Raw genomic sequence first — 16,100 nt, 5'->3', positions numbered from 1 at the left:
AGCACAAGGGAAGATGTAGCATAGGAAAGGCGGTAATACGTAGATACAACATAGGTAGATCTAAGGGAGTAGTATATAGCTCTATACTATCATGTATAAACAGACCACATGAGCAAAATTAACTGCGTTGTGCCCACAGAGCAAGATCTTCGAGCAGAAGATGTAAACATAGCTGATGTCAGCAGAAGAAAAAAGAAGAAGAAGAAGAAAAGGGCTATAATACAGAACACACCGAGGGAAATAACCAGATCCCCGGCTACAACCCGTGCACATGGAAAAAAAGAGCCCTTCGTGCAGAAAGGCCATTAGCCATAAAAACAGTTCCCTCCAACGCCAAACCCAAACCCGACATAAAACCCTAAGTAAAGAAGAAGAAAGAAAGACACAGAAGATGCGCGAAACTTATAAGTACAGCACGAAAACCACATCCGAACTCGTCACGGTCGTATTCAAGCTGTCATAGCAATGGCTGGCGAGGAGGGCTCGACTAGATGAGAAGTAGGGGTGACATCGCCATCCCCAGAGTTGCTCTTCTCACTAGGCACAGCACTGCTGCCATTGGCCGTGTCGGTGCCGGGGGCATGAAGCGTGGTCTTTGTGTCGCTGTCGCCACTTTCCAGCGCTGCAACCTTGCCATTAACCGCGTCACCGGACTTGGGCATACCCGGTGTGCGCCAGGATGGAAGTTGCCACAAAATGCCGGTGAAGCTGCGGAGCTGTAGGGGCTTGCGCTCCCATTTGCGACACGCGGCTCCGGTGCGATCTAGCGCGCGCAGACCGGCGTTGATGGCTCCCGTATTGGCTTTTGGTCCCAGACGCTGTGCAGCTGGAATCTTTGTGGCTTCGCCTTCGTCACTAAGATCGATGATATGTTAGTTCGACTATTTTCTTTTCTGGAATTATGCTCATTCGAAAATGTGTCGGGTTGGCTTACAGTCTGGGTTTCTTCTTGGGGCCAGGGCGTCCCCGTGACTTTGCGGTAGGGTCGGTTTGGTCTTTTGTTCTTTTGTTTCCTGGCTTAGGACCCGGAACTCCCTTCCGACGTTGTGCATCGCCTGCAGTCGCCCCTGTGGCGGGCGTAGAATTGGCGTCGGCGTCGGAGCCATTATCGGCAGAAGATGGGCGGACAGTAGGGAGCTCGGCGGAGGAGGCTGGTGAAGAGTTGTCGTTGGATTTAATGTTGGGAGTATTATTTTGGCTCTTGCTGGGACTGGCGAACTGCTGGAGGGCATCCCCAGATAGCTTGAGAACCACCATCAAGGAGTTGGGTGAATTCTTGGCTCCGCGTGAGCGACCATTTGGAGTAGCGGCGGGCATGATGGATGGGTGTTGGAAACGGGATTTGCGCGGTACCGGATATGGAAGGGGAATAATTGACGGAAGGCAATTCACCGTGACGTGGTATGTGTCTCTACCGCCCGTTATAGATGAAGAAGTATGTGTAGTCGCATAGTCTGTGAGAAAGAGGGATGGGAGGGGGAAGGGGGAAGGGGAAAGGGAAGAAGGACAAGGAAGGGGCGAAGTAAAAAGGGATCGTGGGCCCTCTTCATCGTTTAAGAAAAAAAAAACTCATTCAGGCCATGAAGCACAGGGGATGGTGTTGAAGGTGTGGACATCGGGCCTGGTACTGTCATTACAACTTGCGTCCAGCCACTTCGGGACCAACGGGGAGGGCGTGATACGAGGGGGTGACAGTACCGTACGATACCGATATACAGCTTCGTTTCTTTTGTTCGTCTTTTGGTCTCTTCTTATATTTGTATTTGTATTGGATTTGTCTATGATATCTGCGTCTTCTCTCCGTCCGGCTATTGCCCTCTCGTACAGGGCTAGAAACTCGACATTCCATATCTCCATACACAAACCCAACCCTAATCCGTTGATCTCATTTCACACCCGCTGCATCCCGGAGAAAAAATAACTCACTGACCGCATGATGTCTCGAGAGATGCGTCTTTTTCGTCGTTCACTCAGATAACTCACATCTATTGGAGATCCAGTCCAGAGGGACCCATTCTCAACAGATCTGGTGAGGGTATCACGAGAGTCTTCTCAAGCCACCACGGCTCTACGGCTCTACGTGCCAGGGAAACGTGAACTTCGCTAATTAGTCCACGGAACCAAAAGAATGGCCAAATTACGCGACACCGCCAAGAGATCGTCCAGATAAATGACAAAAATTCAGAATCGGGTCGGATTACAATGGGAATACAATAGCTTATATGTAATATACATCTAACCTCTTTCAACCATCAATCGCGCTTACTGTCACCCTCGGCCTTGCGTCGTTCAACCACTTGTGCCACGGCACGTTGCACCTCAGGACTGGACCGCACCCCGCCGAGGATCAGCCCTTCCTTCATACCCCGCCGGAGCCTCGACACATTTTCACGATCACCACGGAAAGGTGCGAGGCCCATCTGCAGCGCCCGCGTCGCCTCCATATCCGTGCCGCGCGTCAACTGGATCAACTCTCCGATCCGCTGCACAGTCTGCGGTGATATCTTATCGCCGTTGCCATTCCCGGCCATTTTGGCGGTGGGTGGTGCGGCCTGCGAGATGAAAATGTGTAGCATGATGGAGGCGCGGCGTGCTAGCGTCAGGATCTGGAAGGGGAGGAGGTAGAACGATTGTCTAGGGAGCCATGCTTGTAGCGCGACGGGAAGGTATGAGGTAGGCATGAACACAGCCTTGGGGTGCGTAATCAAGCCGAGTTCGAGGGTCAGCATTGCGGCGAACGTGTAGAAGCGCCACTAACAACAGTCAGCGAATGGAATTGAACATCTGCTGGTAATATGGTATACTCACGTAACGGCCCCAATTCGCCCACCACAGCCAGTTCAGCACAAGCGTTGTGATAAACCCGACGACATATTGCGGGATGATCGACTTGACCAGCGAGGTCATCAAGAAGTCGCGCATGGTCTTCTGCTCCCCCCATCCAAGCATGTCTGTTCCAAACCGGTCATACGCGAATCGCTTCACCGGGTCCACCAATGTTTCCTGCGCGCGTCGAAGGTACAGGAAGTAAGCATCGGACCCGCTGTCCAGCCCGACTTTATCGGGGTGATACTGAGCAGCGAGCCGGCGAAATCGGGTCTTGATTGCGCGTTCATCGGCAAATGGCGATACCCCGAGGGCTTGATAGTAATCACCTGCAAGCTGCACCTGGTAGAATGTCTCGTAGAGCGTGTAGAGGAGGTAGCTGGTGATCACGAAGATGAAGATACGGCGACGATGACGTTCGAACCGCGGAGTTTGCGGGAGTGGCTTGGGTTCACCGGCGCGTATGGTGATGCCATAGTAGACACTCTGTAGAAACGATGTAGCATACTGTCATTCATATTAGCTCCTATTCCACGTGTTGTATAGCTCCGCATCGCGCTCCACTCACATTGGGGAGAACAGCCCACCCGAAGAAAGGCAGAAGTGACGACATCACGAGGGAATCAATTTCACCTGAATAACCTCACCTGCACCATATCAAACAAAAATAAGAAAAATATTGATAGAATAGATACTAAGCGCCACTTGGCGATTGTAACCAACCCCAAAATAGTCCGGGGGCCATTTAATGTGCCGTCACCGCCCAGTCCCACCGCCTTCCCATCTCGTCATACCAAAAGCCAAATGAAAAAAAAAGTTCTCGACGCCAAAAAGAAAAAAAAAAGAAGCACTCTAATCCCTCCACATTGACACGACAAGCTCCGTGGAGCGCCCAAATTGCCTCCACGATGGCAATTGACGAAATGGAAATCGACAACATGCCGCTGCGCACAGCGGACGCAGAGCGCAAGCGCAAATCCAAAAACAAGGACGCATCTGCATCCACATCACCATCCAAAAAGCGAAAGCAAACCCCATCCTCAAAAGCCGCCGCTCCACAACATGTCCAAGACTCCGATCCCGAGTCCCCCTTCACTCTCACAACAGCAACCCTCTACCTGCCCCTGTCGCCCATCTCCATCTCGCCAACGCACGCGCTGGCCTCGCTGCTGGCCGAGCATCTCTCGCCACTGCTCCTAACCTACTTCCCACCGCTGAAGGGCATCGTCCTGGCGTACTCCCATGCCTCGATTTCCAGCAATCCGCCGGCCAATACAAGCTCTTTCTCGGATCCGAACCCGGAGCCGCTCACCCTCGCCAAATCCGCGGACGAGTACGGTGTCTTGTACGTCTACCTGACCGCTACGTTCCTAATGTTCCGGCCAAAGCGCGGCCAGACTCTCGATGGATGGGTGAATGTGCAGTCGGAGGGATTCCTCGGCGCTGTCGTGTTCAACTTGTTCTCTGTCGGCGTTGAGCGCAAGCGTCTGCCTTCGAACTGGAAGTGGGTGCCGCCTGGCGAGGAGGCCGAGACGCCGGCTTTGACCGATGACGACTCGGCCTCTGATGGGGATATGGCCGACTTCGACGCCGAGAAGGAATGTTTCAAGCCTGCTTCGCTTTCGGCTGAGGAGATCGCGATCGAGGGCGAGGAGGATGCGTCTGCTCACACCGGTTACTTCCAGTCTGTTTCTGGACACCGCGTAACTGGCTCTGTGCGCTTCCGTGTTGTTGATGTGGATGTCATTCCTGGTTCGGAGCGCGATCGCGGGTTCCTTAGTATTGAGGGGACTATGCTTTCTGTTGAGGAGGAGGAGAGACTCTCTGAGTCTGAGCGCCAGGGACAGTCCTTGCCTCCGTCGTTCTTCCCATCGCCGAAGAAGCTCTCTGGGTCTATTCCCGTGATGGACGTCCCGGCGGCGTCGGCAGTGCAAGAGCTGTCGACTGTGGATGTGCATCTGGAGCCTAGCCCTAAGAAGGAAAAGAAAGAAAAGAAGGAGAAGAAAGTGAAGGAGAAGAAGGAAAAGAAGGAGAAGAAGTCCACTTCCAAGTCGAAGAAGAGCAAGGACGAATAAATTCGCTCTGTGTACATGTCTCCATGAGCACCGATATCATACATCAATGTTGACTACATCCTGGATGGGCGTTCCGGTTTGCTTGTTCTTATTTTCCGATTTGTTTCGAATGTGTATATGCCAATTGACCAAAGAAAACACTTGATTCCAAACTATTTCCCGACATATCCATTAAGATCCAAACTTCAAATCCCATCATATCCTAGCTAAACCTTAAGACTCAAAACATCCGTACCACCAGCAATATCTCCCTTGCTCGGCATCTTCCCGACTCTCATCAGCTCTGCAGACTTAACCATAACCGGATCAACTCCCATAGTGGCAACCGCCACAACGGTCTCTCCAGCCGTATAGAACGCAACGAATTTCGCCTCCCCCTTCTCCTGCAAAATAACATCGTCATACCCGTTAATGGGATTTCCACAGTACCGCAACTGCGCCCCAAGCGCGGACCAAAACACCGGAATAAACACCTTATGTTTCAGGGACGACAGCGGACCACACAGCGCATGCACGATTGCTCGTGCAGCAGCACGGCCCGCGTTCTGCGCGACGTCCCAGTGCTCGATGCGGACTGGCGAGCCGGCAGGGTCAGCGCCGGGACCGTGGTAGGGGTATGTTGCTATATCGCCGACGGCGAAGACGGAGTCTTGCAAGCCCGGCACGACGAAGTGGGGGGTTGTTTTGACGGAGCCGTCTTTCTCAAGGGTTATGGATTTGTTGTCGTGAAGGAAGTCTGTCGCTGGGCGGACGCCCACGCCTTGAATGACAAGGTCGGCTGGGAGGCTTGTTCCGTTCTTTAGATGGACAGTACCGACGGTGTGCGGATCTGAGGAGGAGGCTGTAGCATGGCTCACGTTCGCTGAGAGGTGGAATTTGATGCCGGCTTTTTCTAGGTTTGATTGGAAGATGCGGCCGACTTGTGCGCCCATTACACGCTCCATTGGCGAGGTTTCCATGCCTACTATTGTCACATTGTGGGATTTTGAGAGCGCGTTGCCGACTTCCATGCCGATGAAGGAGCTGCCGATTACCACGATGTTTCTTCTCTCTTCGCCGGCTGCTGCGAGGATTGATCGGACATCTTGGATGGTGCGAAGGGTGAAGACGTTCTTGAGCTCGCCTTTGAAGCCTTGTAGCGGGAGTCTGCGTGGGGTGCCGCCTGATGCTAGGACTAGTTTGGTGTAGGGGATGTTTTGGCCGGATTTGGTGGAGATGGATTTCTGTTCGAAGTCCACGGCAGTCACTTCATCTGTGATAGTTTCTATGGCGGCTTCAGCATACCACTCTCGTGGTCGCCATTGGATTTTGGCTGCGTCCGTGATTAGGGCTTTGGATAGCTTGGTTCGATCTATGATCAGATCGGGCTCTTTGGAGATGATTGTGATCGCCCCGGGGTATTTTAGCTCGCGGAGAGCTTGGATAAGGCCAAGAGTTCCACTTCCTCTGTTTGTTGTTAGTATGGGTATCCAATTATTCGAACGAGAGGAAATGTAGAAACATGTGCATAGTGATGAAGGAAAAAAGGGTGACTTACCCTCCAATCACAACAACCTTCTCCTTTGGCTGTGACACAGTGCATTTCACAACTGGATTGCGCTGTCCTGCTTTGACATCTTCTTCTTTGGCAAGGATGTAGACGCCGCCTGCTCTTTCGAAGACCTCGAATTTGTTCAGCGCGTTGGGAGCTGGAGCATCTTCAACATCGCCAGTTGCGACATTGTAGCAGGCTGTAGATATAGTAGTTAGTATTTTGTTCTTTTCTTTCCCCTAACCAAAAGAAACTCAAACAAGCATCTCACCTCCATGCCAGGGACATGTAATCCTCCCTTCTGCAGTGACAACGCCATTCTTCAGTGGTGCTCCGTAATGCGTGCACCGTGGACTAAGGGCATAGACTTTATCGTTCAGCTTCACGAGGAGAACCTTCCCATCCTCAATGCCTTCGATTTCAACCTCGACCTTGTCTAGAGAGTTGAGGGATGCGAAGGAGGAGATGTCCTTTAGTTTGTATTCCTGGGGCATTGTGGATAGATTGCGTTTGGATTGAATTGGCTTAAATTGGGACGACTTGGTAGATATTGAAGGGATAGAAGAGGAAGAAGAAGCAGCAGCAGAAGAGGTCCAGGATAAGCTGGATATGCGGGGTGAGGAAATATGGCGTAATGACGAGAGTAGAAAGTTACACCGCCGGGATAGTTGCATAGATGGCCACGTACTTAGACGGTACATGGTTAGGGGCAGGGAAAAAGGGAAGATGAAAGAAGAACCTGCTTTCCTAGGCCAGTTCCTTGGTTAGTTCAATTGATTGACTGCAAGGCTTCGAAGATGTGGGATATGTACAATACCTCTAGAGCTTGAAGTATACAACTACCATGACATCACCTTATCCATGAATCCAACCAATCACTGGCAGGGTTTTGTCATGATCTGCAAGGACCTTCAGAATAATATCTTGTATTGGAGCCGAAATAAAATAATGTCCAGGAAAAAAAAAAAGAAAGAATGTGCAAGTTCCTAGACGCCATCGCTCTGCGCCCGTAAATATACAGACGTGTAAAATGAAAGTACATCCAATATCTCTTCAACTTTCAATGACACATAATCCAGCCGTATCTCAGAACTTTCGTGCCGAGCGCTTCTTCTTCTGGCTGGAAGGACTAATACTCACTTCCACCATGTGTTGGAGTCTCCCCGTAGAAGCTCGGGGTGGACGTCCAGATGAGCGAGGGATGTCCTTGCTACGTTGTGATTTCCCATACACTGCAGATTTGGAGCGCTGGGATGGGTTCGGATCGGAGCTGCTGGGTTTGGGTGATTCACGTGGGCTGGAAGTGAGGTCAATCACTTCGGATGCCTGGGAGGAGAGAATTTGGGAGGCGGATTCGGGTTCATGCACCCGCTGGGAGAGTATGGAGCGAGTAGTTGCGGCGGGCTTCGTCTCAAATGGCGAAAGGATTGAGGTTTGTTTTTGAGACTGCGCGTCCGGTTGGGCACTCGTTGGCGGGTTGGGAGAGTGTGAGTTGGATGGCCGTGGGAAATCGAGCGATGAGAAATTGAGATCCAGGTAGGAGTGCTGCAGACTATCTTCCAGCCGCTCGGGACTTTGATTGCCTTCGCTAACTTCGCTGTTGTTGTCTTCGCTATTGTTGGCTTCGCTGTTGTTGGCTTCGCTGTTGTTGGCTTCGCTGTTGTTGGCTTCGCTGTTGTTGGCTTCGCTGTTGTTGGCTTCGCTGTTGGCTTCGCTGTTGGCTTCGCTGTTGGCTTCGCTGTTGGCTTCGCTGTTGGCTTCGCTGTTGGCTTCGCTGTTGGCTTCGCTGTTGGCTTCGCTGTTGCTGCTGTTGTTGCTGTCTGGGTCTGGTGGACCATTCCTTAATCTGTTCAAAAGATCTTTCCATGATTCAGAAGAGCTGGTGGGAGCCACACTATGTTTTTCTCTCTTCGTATCGCTTTTCACAAACAGAGAATCGGAATCCGACGCATCATCATCACTACTATTACCACCCTGACCACCATTACCACCGCTACGGTCAATGGTAGACAGAAGTGAGCCAGACTGAGGACCGCTGTCCCCCGAATCGCCAGGCGGTAAAATATTTTCACTGACAATCTGGCGCTCATGCTCTTGATGCTCCGACATTTCCTGGTCCTCGGTTTCATCCGCGAAGGATTGATTTGCAGAAGCGTATGACAAGGCGGAAGGATCTTCGTCCCGATTGACTAGAGCAGATGGCGTGTCTCCTCCGATGAGAGTATGGCCTTCAAGCTCCCGGCTGAACTCTACACCAGGGGTCATCTGCTGCCAGGATCGAGCAGAGTGAAATCCAGTAAAAGAAGGTGAAGGGATGGGAGGAGTGACACTGCGCTGAATCGATCCACTCTGGACTTGAATCTGCGGCAGGTCTCTGCCTGGGGTTTGTTGGATAGGTTCATCGGGCATTCCCGGGGATTCACGAGGCGACTCAATATGGCTGACTTCATTTCCGATGGTGACAATGGTTGTGTCGTCAATATACATTTCCTCGGAAAGGGTTGGCTGGGCGTTCAGTACGGATTCATGAACTACAGAGACACTTTAGATATGTAAGCATAAGCCTTCAATCAGAGTTTATTTCACTGACATGCTACCTTCTCTGTTCTGGCCTTCAAATTCCGCACCTGACTGCGCTGCGGGTTGGATAAGCTTCGGATCGCTGAGTTCCGCAAAGGCAAGCTCGCGATAGCCATCATCCTCTCCCTCATCGTTGGCTAAGTCTGGTACTTCAAATTTGCTGAATCGACGGGGCTCGTCATACTCGCTGGATGCTGAGTGGGGCTTTCGGTCCCGCTTGGCCAGTAGTACATTAATCACCCCATGGTCTTTAATAGAGCGTACCTCGGCTACTCGGTACTCAGACATTTGAGGTTGCCAGTTCGTGGCTTTGGACATGTCTAGCTGCCGGAATGCAATGATTGCGCCGACCTTTGCTTCACTTTCTGTCAAACCAGGAACAGAACTCATGTCGGCAGGAATCGCAGGTAGGTCATCCAAAGTGGGGTTGGGTGCTTGTCCAGGCTCAGGAGCATCGTCATAATCGATCTGATCTCCTTCAGCTTCGCCTGCATAATGGCCTTCATAGTAAGGAGCAGCTTCGCCTTCCCATTGGCCCTCATAATGGGAATCGGCTTCACCTTCGTAATAACCGTTATTCGGTTGGTCATTAGCTTGATATTTGTCATCATGGCCGTAATAATACCCGTTTTCATCGTATTCTTCTTGCTCATGTCCCTCATAGACTTGAACACGCTGCTTTCTCTTCCGCTTCTTACTGGGCCCTTTGAGCTCACGAATCAAGGCATTGGCTTCTTTATCCCAACGTTGAACAAATGGATAAGGAGGCGCGGTCATATCAACCTGGGGATAGAGACACTCGACAGCACGAATGACAAGCTTGTTTTGCCAATCAATGTCGGATGCATCTTCCTCCTCTTGCATCTGGTCGGCCTCTTCTCCGATGTCTTGCTTAGAGGGTTTGTTTCGGGGACCGCATGCACTAGCTTTGGCAGCAAGCTTTCTCCGTGTTTCTTCTTCGTCTTCCTTGGTCTTCGGGGTTCGCATTCCAAGAGATCCGAACAGCATGCGTCGTGAGCTAGCTATGTCCAGTGTACGTCGGTTCGAAGGTTCCTGCTCCGGCTCTTCCTTACCGGAGATTTCTTCTGAAACAGGGGTGTCTCCAACGGCAGACGCAGCCGGTGGGACATTTTCCTTTTCCGATATTTCGCTCACATCGACACCATTACCCAATGCAAGATCGTTAAGCAATTTTTGGCGCCTGGCTTCGAACTCTTTTTGCTCCTGGTCTTTCTTCTCTCTTTTTTGCTTCTTTTTCGAAGATTCGGCAGGTTCTGGTTCTGGTTCTAGTTCCGGTTCCACAGGTTTTGGGGGTTGCACGAATGGCTCCGGGTTAAGATATTGTTCCGGAGTATGCCAGCCTCCGTGGCTGTCTTCCCAAGCTCGCAATGCATCGAAACCTGCTTTTTCAGGAAGAGCACCTAGCTCCTTGAGCTTGGATAGACGGCGGCGTAGTTTGATGCGCTGGTTGTTTTTTTTAGTGCGTAGTGACCCTCCACCAGGAGCGCCCACAGAAACCGGGATAGAAGGGGCGGCTTCCTCTTCGGAATCTGAGTCTGATGAATCAGAATCATCGGAGCTTGAGGATGAATGAGAATCAGAAGGTGCCTCTGCCGCAGGCTCGACCTCGCTCGAAGAATCAACATCATCAGAATCATCATCGGAATCATTATCGGAATCATCATCAGAATCATCGTCAGAATCGCTGCCCGAAGAAGACATGGATGACTCGGATGAACCAGAATCAGAGGTTGCAGCAGCACTTTCCTCGATCTGTACGTGTACGGCCTGCGGAAGTTGTGGGAGATCAGGCATTTCCTTATCCTCCTGCTTATCTCCCTTGTTGAATCTCACAGCCTTGGAGGCTCTAGGAGATGGGTCTTCCGCACGAGACCGCTTGCTGGAAAGAGATGAGGCAGCTGCAAGTGACCCCTTGGAAGTTGGTCGCTTGACTATCGAGGTAGCACGTAGTGGGTGCCCACTGGCATTCCGAGTCTGGTTCCTGATATCAATAAATTGAGAAGCTTCGTCGAAGTCCTCTTTGAGTGCTTGGAGTTCGCTCTCCAGTTCATCTTCCTCAACCTCAGGCATCTCAGACATATCCACTTCACTGTCAGATTCCGTGGCATGGTCAACAGGGTGACGAATAACCGTGCCTAGGGACTCTTCGTGCTCGGCGGGCATGACAGAGAGCTCCTTTCCGAACCCGGTGTTTGGATGCGGAAGCCACTCTCCATCCCCTTCCTCGTCAGCATGGACTTCCTCAGCCACCAATTCTGGAGCGTGGTCCCAGCCGGAGAAAACGGTGCGCCGCTTCTTTCTTGGGGGAATAGTTATTGCAGGTCGTGTAGAGGTAGTTCTTTTCAAGAACGGTGACCCGAAAGGCACGCCGTCGATCAGATGCTTGCCCTCCGCGGTAATTTGGTGGCGACCACATAGCCTTCTGGTCCGTAGGTCTGCCAATTGAAGGGCGCGGATGCTAGAAGGCGAGAAATTAGTCCAGTTTACGATATAAGAACATTTGTTAGATGTACATACACAACTTCGTCTCCGTCACGGAGCAAGCCGTCAACCTCCATAAAATGGAGACATTCCGAGCCGGCAACCTCGACAACATAATCTTCCAATCCCCACTGGCCACTGAACTCCGTATCAAAGATACTAGGTTCAGTTTCCAGCGGCACAACTTCGTTCACATCCTCGAGGAGTTGTGCGACCGTGTACCCGCCATTCGAGAAGGCGATGTTCGGGGTGCGAGAGGACGCGACAGCTGCGGTTGATGCCGGGCGTTGAGTCCCATATTCGCCTAACACAGAAGTAGACGAAGTCGTCGTCCAGAGAATGCGCGTGACCGGCAGGCCATGGCGCGAGATAACAAGGTGGAGACGCATCGTGGATGGTCAGTCGCGAGCTAAATCATTGACGCGGTGAATGTACTTTTTCGTGTTGCTAGGAGGTTCCGAGTCGAATACTCGAGGGTAATGTTTCGGTCGGGGGGCTAATCCAGTTAGTCCGAGCTGGTCTAGCGGATTTCGATTAAGATTCAATTTGAGGACAGATGCCCATAGGATTGGACATATGCTCAAGTGGAAGAGGAAAGCTCAATCCGCGTGGAGGGTGCGCTAGCCGTTTTCGGTATAGCGCACATCTGAACTTATTTCCATACTGACCTGCGCGCCACGATGCGCGCCACGATGATATCGGACGGTATTTGGCTCATTATTCGGAAGTGGAAGTAAATAAACTATCATATTCAACAGGCGCTACACCAGTACTAGTATTATAGATCCCTTAGACACAACGCTATGATGCATTTCAAGAACAAGAACATAACCTGAAAAACTTTTCAAGACACAAACGTGATGGGGTATCGAGTTCGAAGGTAGCAATAATGCAGTTTCTTTGATGGGTAATGCTATGAGTGCTGGAATAATCACAGGCAAAGTGCCATGAAGCTCCAATTAATTTCAAACCCGGACACTAAGCGTGAAAGAGGGGAGAATATGACCAAATTAGTGAAACAGTTGAGTCCATAACCTCAAGGATTTGGACTTCGCGGCACAGGCTTCCGATTGGGAACGCCCAAGTTCATAGGACGAAGATTATTCCGTGAAGGCTGGCGTTGCACAGCTTGGGGAGCGTTCAGGTGATTCCCCGCGACAGGCTCATATTGCGGCGGACTTTCTTCATCAACGGTGTTCTGAGAAATTTTCATCATGCTCGCTGGGCGTCGCACGGGGGATATGGGAGGCGATCCAGATTGAGATTCCGGTGGTGTGGTAGGTAGCATGTCGAAGGACTCCGAGGAAGCACGATTGCCTCGACGAGGCGCCGAGGATCCTTCCGCAGCGGGTCCATCCTCAAGCGCCTTACCCGGTTGGGCTATGGACTTGGCATCAGCTCCAGATTCTACTGTGCTTTGTGATGAGGCGTCTGGTGGGTGATACTCGCGACGTGGTCCATCCACTGGACTCAGGTGGTCTCCCATGGCATCCTCGTAACTGGGTGGTGCGTCGTCGTATGCATCTCCGGAATTGACAGGTACAGGTTCACCGGTTGGTCGTGGTGGCATGACTGGTCGACTGCTTCCTACCTCTCCTGGCAAGCTGGGCTGGGGTTTCAGTCTAGAGGAAGATGGATGAAGCGATGCAGCGGCCATCGCATCTAGGAGGGCCTGTGGTGGAGCGATTCCTGAGAATACTTTGACTGGCATTCGCAGGGGCAGAACAATCAGTTGAGGCTATGCCATGGTCAGCCAAGAGACAACTCTAGTGGTTAATGGTTCAACATACCTGCATTCCATGAGTCAAGCCCACTCGAATTTCCAGCTCATAAGATCTTTCAATGTTACATGTCTCAAAGGACGGTGCCACCGAGTTAGGTAAGGGATACCGATTCCATAAGTTTGAATCAATAGTCCAATCAGTGCCTACGGAGTCCTCCGGGTTGCCTAACGGGATATTCATATTGCTGCGGCTCATGATAACCCACGAGCTGCTTTCAGTGCGAGTGAGGTCTTGGGCCAAAATTTTCGTGTAGGATATTAGTTCCACCTGCAACATTTGAAGAAAGATTACGTCCGGTCCCTTGGTCAGCTTCTTAACGAGGAGACGGAGGGGGACAGGTTCGTTGCAAGTGAGAATAGACGGGTTCGGAAGTCGAGCATCCACAGACACCCGAGGAGGCTCTGGGTACGTCTCTCGGAGTGAAGAAGACCCCCGTGAGAATATGCTCTTTTTCTTAGACGCGCCCTGGGTTTTGGAGAATTGATGTTGCCGCCTGGCGTAGGTTTCCTCATTGGGATTCCCGACTCTTGGTGGCTCAATTGGAAGGAAATTCAGAGGCACAATCTGCGAAACCAATTAGCGAGTGCGACAATAGCATAGGTATCGGAGCATATCACTACTTACCGATCTGATGTTCTCTTTGTAGAACTGCGGCCGAATGACTGTGGCCTTGACGAAGTATTTGATATCTGCTACACCTGGGAACCCGCTTAAAGATGGCGGGAGAGTCTTCCTGACGTGTCGATTGGTGTCTTTAGCTACCTCGACTTTCAACCCGGAAAAGTTTAGATTGGTGAGCATGCTGTTGGTCGTGCTGCATGAATTATTGAAAGGGAACTGGTAGGGCGTTAACTGTGTTCTGATTGCCATAGAATAGACTCTTTACTTTGAATTCGAAAGGGTACTCATATGACCCTGCAGCAAATGTATATGCAGGCGCAGGGGACCCATTCTGCATGACACCTGGTGTCGGGAAAACAGTGGCAACCTTGTACAGGATCTACATTCGTTGATTAACCAATGCTCCAGTCAATATTTTATCCCACTGATAGGTGTGATAAACCATATCCTCTCACCTTGTGAACCTCAAGCTCCGTTCGCTTTTTGTCTGAGTGCACATGTTGGGGGTGCTTGGGACCGGATAGACGAGTGCGGCTCTCGCACTCCAATTTGACGTGAATGGCTCCGATGGCTGCTTCGGTCGGTAGCTGTAGTACAACCTTGCCTCTGAGGAAGTCCAAATTTGTATAATGCGTGTGGTGGCTGTCCAATACGATATTTGCGGTCATGGCGGCGGGCGCGTGGGCCCTGGCGGGGCTCTATCTTCGGTTGGTGGCGGCGTTCGAAGGATCAAATAGGGGGGTGCGGTCGTGGAAAATAATGCGACAATTATCAAGCTCTCGAAATATGCAAATAATGAACAGCTTGAAGAAATGTCGTGGGGCTGCGAGATGGGGGCGAGTGCGGATTATATGCGAAGGTTCCCGCAATGACGTTTTGAGCGTTCGCAGATCAACTGATTGCCAAGCAACAGACAACTGCCGCGGTCTCGCCCTGACCAAGAACTGTTGCAGGAATAGCTAAAGGCTAGAAGGTTGGATTAGGCATATATGCTGCGCCTCAATCACAGCCACACTTTTCGAGACAAAGGGCTCATTCCGCTAGTACCCGGAAACTATAAATCCGTTGGATCTGTAGTACATAGTATGACCCTTCTTTGCCTGCATCCTTGAGTAAATATATTATTTTAACTGTCTGTTGCTAATTGACGGATCTATTATGCTGATTCCACTGTACAAAAATATGTCCATACATACAAAGTAGGCGAGAATGAGAACATACCAGGGACTTCCAGGAGTCTCCAGGAGTCTCCAGGCACCAGAATTTCCATATCAAATCCGAAACAGCCATAACACCGCTAAGGGGGAACCCACATGAATTATATCGGGCACTTTCTCAAAGTCCCTCTTTTGCCAACATGTCTAATTAACAATCAGCTTATCAGTCTCAGTTAACCCAATCAAACCGTAACACATACCTGCGATGTCCAAGTAAAATGCAATGGCGTTGAACCTGCATAAAGATCAGCATAATTCCCAAAATACTTCTTGTAATTGTAATCAACTAACTTTCGTTTGTTGCCCGTTACTTCCCCGACTAGCCACTTAAGCCGGTTGGTCCAGTTGATCAGGTCCAGATGGCTCACGCCCATAAGGGTTCCTTTGTATCCTGCATCGCCTCCCCAGCGGCTACTAGACACGCTAACTAGGCCATCATTGGGTCCCTCAATATCCGCAAGTACTCGGTGTGAAAGCCGAAAGGGGGACCATATACTTGGCTCCATTGCTGCTCCATAGGAGAAATATCTGGGGAATGTCAGCAGTGCGTATAGGGGGGGAAATGCATGGCACTTACCTGACATCATCCATATCTGGGGTATTAGGATTGAAAGTCCCGGTCATGTATTTTCTTGTTAGCTGAGCGAATGCACCTGTCTCGACATTTAATCGATTAAGGGCATAATAGATTTGGGGTAGGCGATCGGCTACACAGAATTAGATGTTATCTTCAGAGTTATCTCAGAAAGCGGGTGAATAGTCACGAACCTCCAATTTGATCAAATACGTAGTCCGCCACAGATGAGCCTGCTAGACAGTTAGCAGAAAGGCAAATGAGAAGCTATGATGCGCCACACCTCGATGCGGAGACGCGATAGTGGTCAGTGACAAGACTTTGAACTTCTCCGGTCGTACGTGAGTAATCATATATCGTGCATCAAGACCACTTTGCAGCCCATTAATT

At 50.9% G+C, this 16,100-nt stretch overlaps 7 protein-coding genes across 7 annotated transcripts; 1 reads left to right on the top strand and 6 right to left on the bottom strand.

Moving 5' to 3' along the window:
- Nucleotides 1–449: 449 nt before the first annotated feature.
- Nucleotides 450–1,317, bottom strand: LCP9604111_7258 (uncharacterized protein; the record flags this gene model as incomplete). Its single annotated transcript, XM_039075270.1, has 2 exons — nucleotides 450–855; nucleotides 935–1,317. The coding sequence occupies 2 exons, from the start codon at nucleotides 1,315–1,317 to the stop codon at nucleotides 450–452; spliced, it is 789 nt and encodes a 262-aa protein (XP_038926649.1).
- Nucleotides 1,318–2,252: 935 nt separating this feature from the next.
- On the bottom strand, nucleotides 2,253–3,439 carry LCP9604111_7257 (J domain-containing protein; the record flags this gene model as incomplete). The annotated part of the gene is made up of 3 exons (XM_039075269.1): nucleotides 2,253–2,753; nucleotides 2,809–3,333; nucleotides 3,395–3,439. 3 exons carry the CDS (start codon nucleotides 3,437–3,439, stop codon nucleotides 2,253–2,255), a joined length of 1,071 nt encoding a protein of 356 aa, XP_038926648.1.
- A 295-nt stretch (nucleotides 3,440–3,734) lies between these two features.
- Nucleotides 3,735–4,901, top strand: LCP9604111_7256 (DNA-directed RNA polymerase I subunit RPA43; the record flags this gene model as incomplete). Its single annotated transcript, XM_039075268.1, has 1 exon — nucleotides 3,735–4,901. The coding sequence occupies one exon, from the start codon at nucleotides 3,735–3,737 to the stop codon at nucleotides 4,899–4,901; it is 1,167 nt and encodes a 388-aa protein (XP_038926647.1).
- Nucleotides 4,902–5,107: 206 nt separating this feature from the next.
- On the bottom strand, nucleotides 5,108–6,926 carry nfr1 (putative AIF-like mitochondrial oxidoreductase (Nfrl); the record flags this gene model as incomplete). The annotated part of the gene is made up of 3 exons (XM_039075267.1): nucleotides 5,108–6,347; nucleotides 6,439–6,631; nucleotides 6,704–6,926. 3 exons carry the CDS (start codon nucleotides 6,924–6,926, stop codon nucleotides 5,108–5,110), a joined length of 1,656 nt encoding a protein of 551 aa, XP_038926646.1.
- A 592-nt stretch (nucleotides 6,927–7,518) lies between these two features.
- LCP9604111_7254 (uncharacterized protein) lies at nucleotides 7,519–11,903 on the bottom strand (the record flags this gene model as incomplete). Its single annotated transcript, XM_039075266.1, has 3 exons — nucleotides 7,519–8,974; nucleotides 9,023–11,491; nucleotides 11,551–11,903. The coding sequence occupies 3 exons, from the start codon at nucleotides 11,901–11,903 to the stop codon at nucleotides 7,519–7,521; spliced, it is 4,278 nt and encodes a 1,425-aa protein (XP_038926645.1).
- A 647-nt stretch (nucleotides 11,904–12,550) lies between these two features.
- Nucleotides 12,551–14,587, bottom strand: LCP9604111_7253 (arrestin (or S-antigen), N-terminal domain protein; the record flags this gene model as incomplete). The annotated part of the gene is made up of 5 exons (XM_039075265.1): nucleotides 12,551–13,252; nucleotides 13,305–13,862; nucleotides 13,923–14,135; nucleotides 14,185–14,298; nucleotides 14,375–14,587. The coding sequence occupies 5 exons, from the start codon at nucleotides 14,585–14,587 to the stop codon at nucleotides 12,551–12,553; spliced, it is 1,800 nt and encodes a 599-aa protein (XP_038926644.1).
- A 667-nt stretch (nucleotides 14,588–15,254) lies between these two features.
- On the bottom strand, nucleotides 15,255–16,063 carry LCP9604111_7252 (triglyceride lipase; the record flags this gene model as incomplete). The annotated part of the gene is made up of 6 exons (XM_039075264.1): nucleotides 15,255–15,280; nucleotides 15,337–15,371; nucleotides 15,428–15,664; nucleotides 15,714–15,843; nucleotides 15,905–15,943; nucleotides 15,994–16,063. 6 exons carry the CDS (start codon nucleotides 16,061–16,063, stop codon nucleotides 15,255–15,257), a joined length of 537 nt encoding a protein of 178 aa, XP_038926643.1.
- Nucleotides 16,064–16,100: the final 37 nt, after the last annotated feature.

This window comes from Penicillium roqueforti, assembly GCF_015533775.1.
Source record: "Penicillium roqueforti strain LCP96 04111 chromosome Unknown scaffold_22, whole genome shotgun sequence".
NCBI classification, from domain to species: domain Eukaryota; kingdom Fungi; phylum Ascomycota; class Eurotiomycetes; order Eurotiales; family Aspergillaceae; genus Penicillium; species Penicillium roqueforti.
Note: the sequence above shows the minus strand (reverse complement) of the source record. Positions and strands in the feature narration are given on the sequence as shown.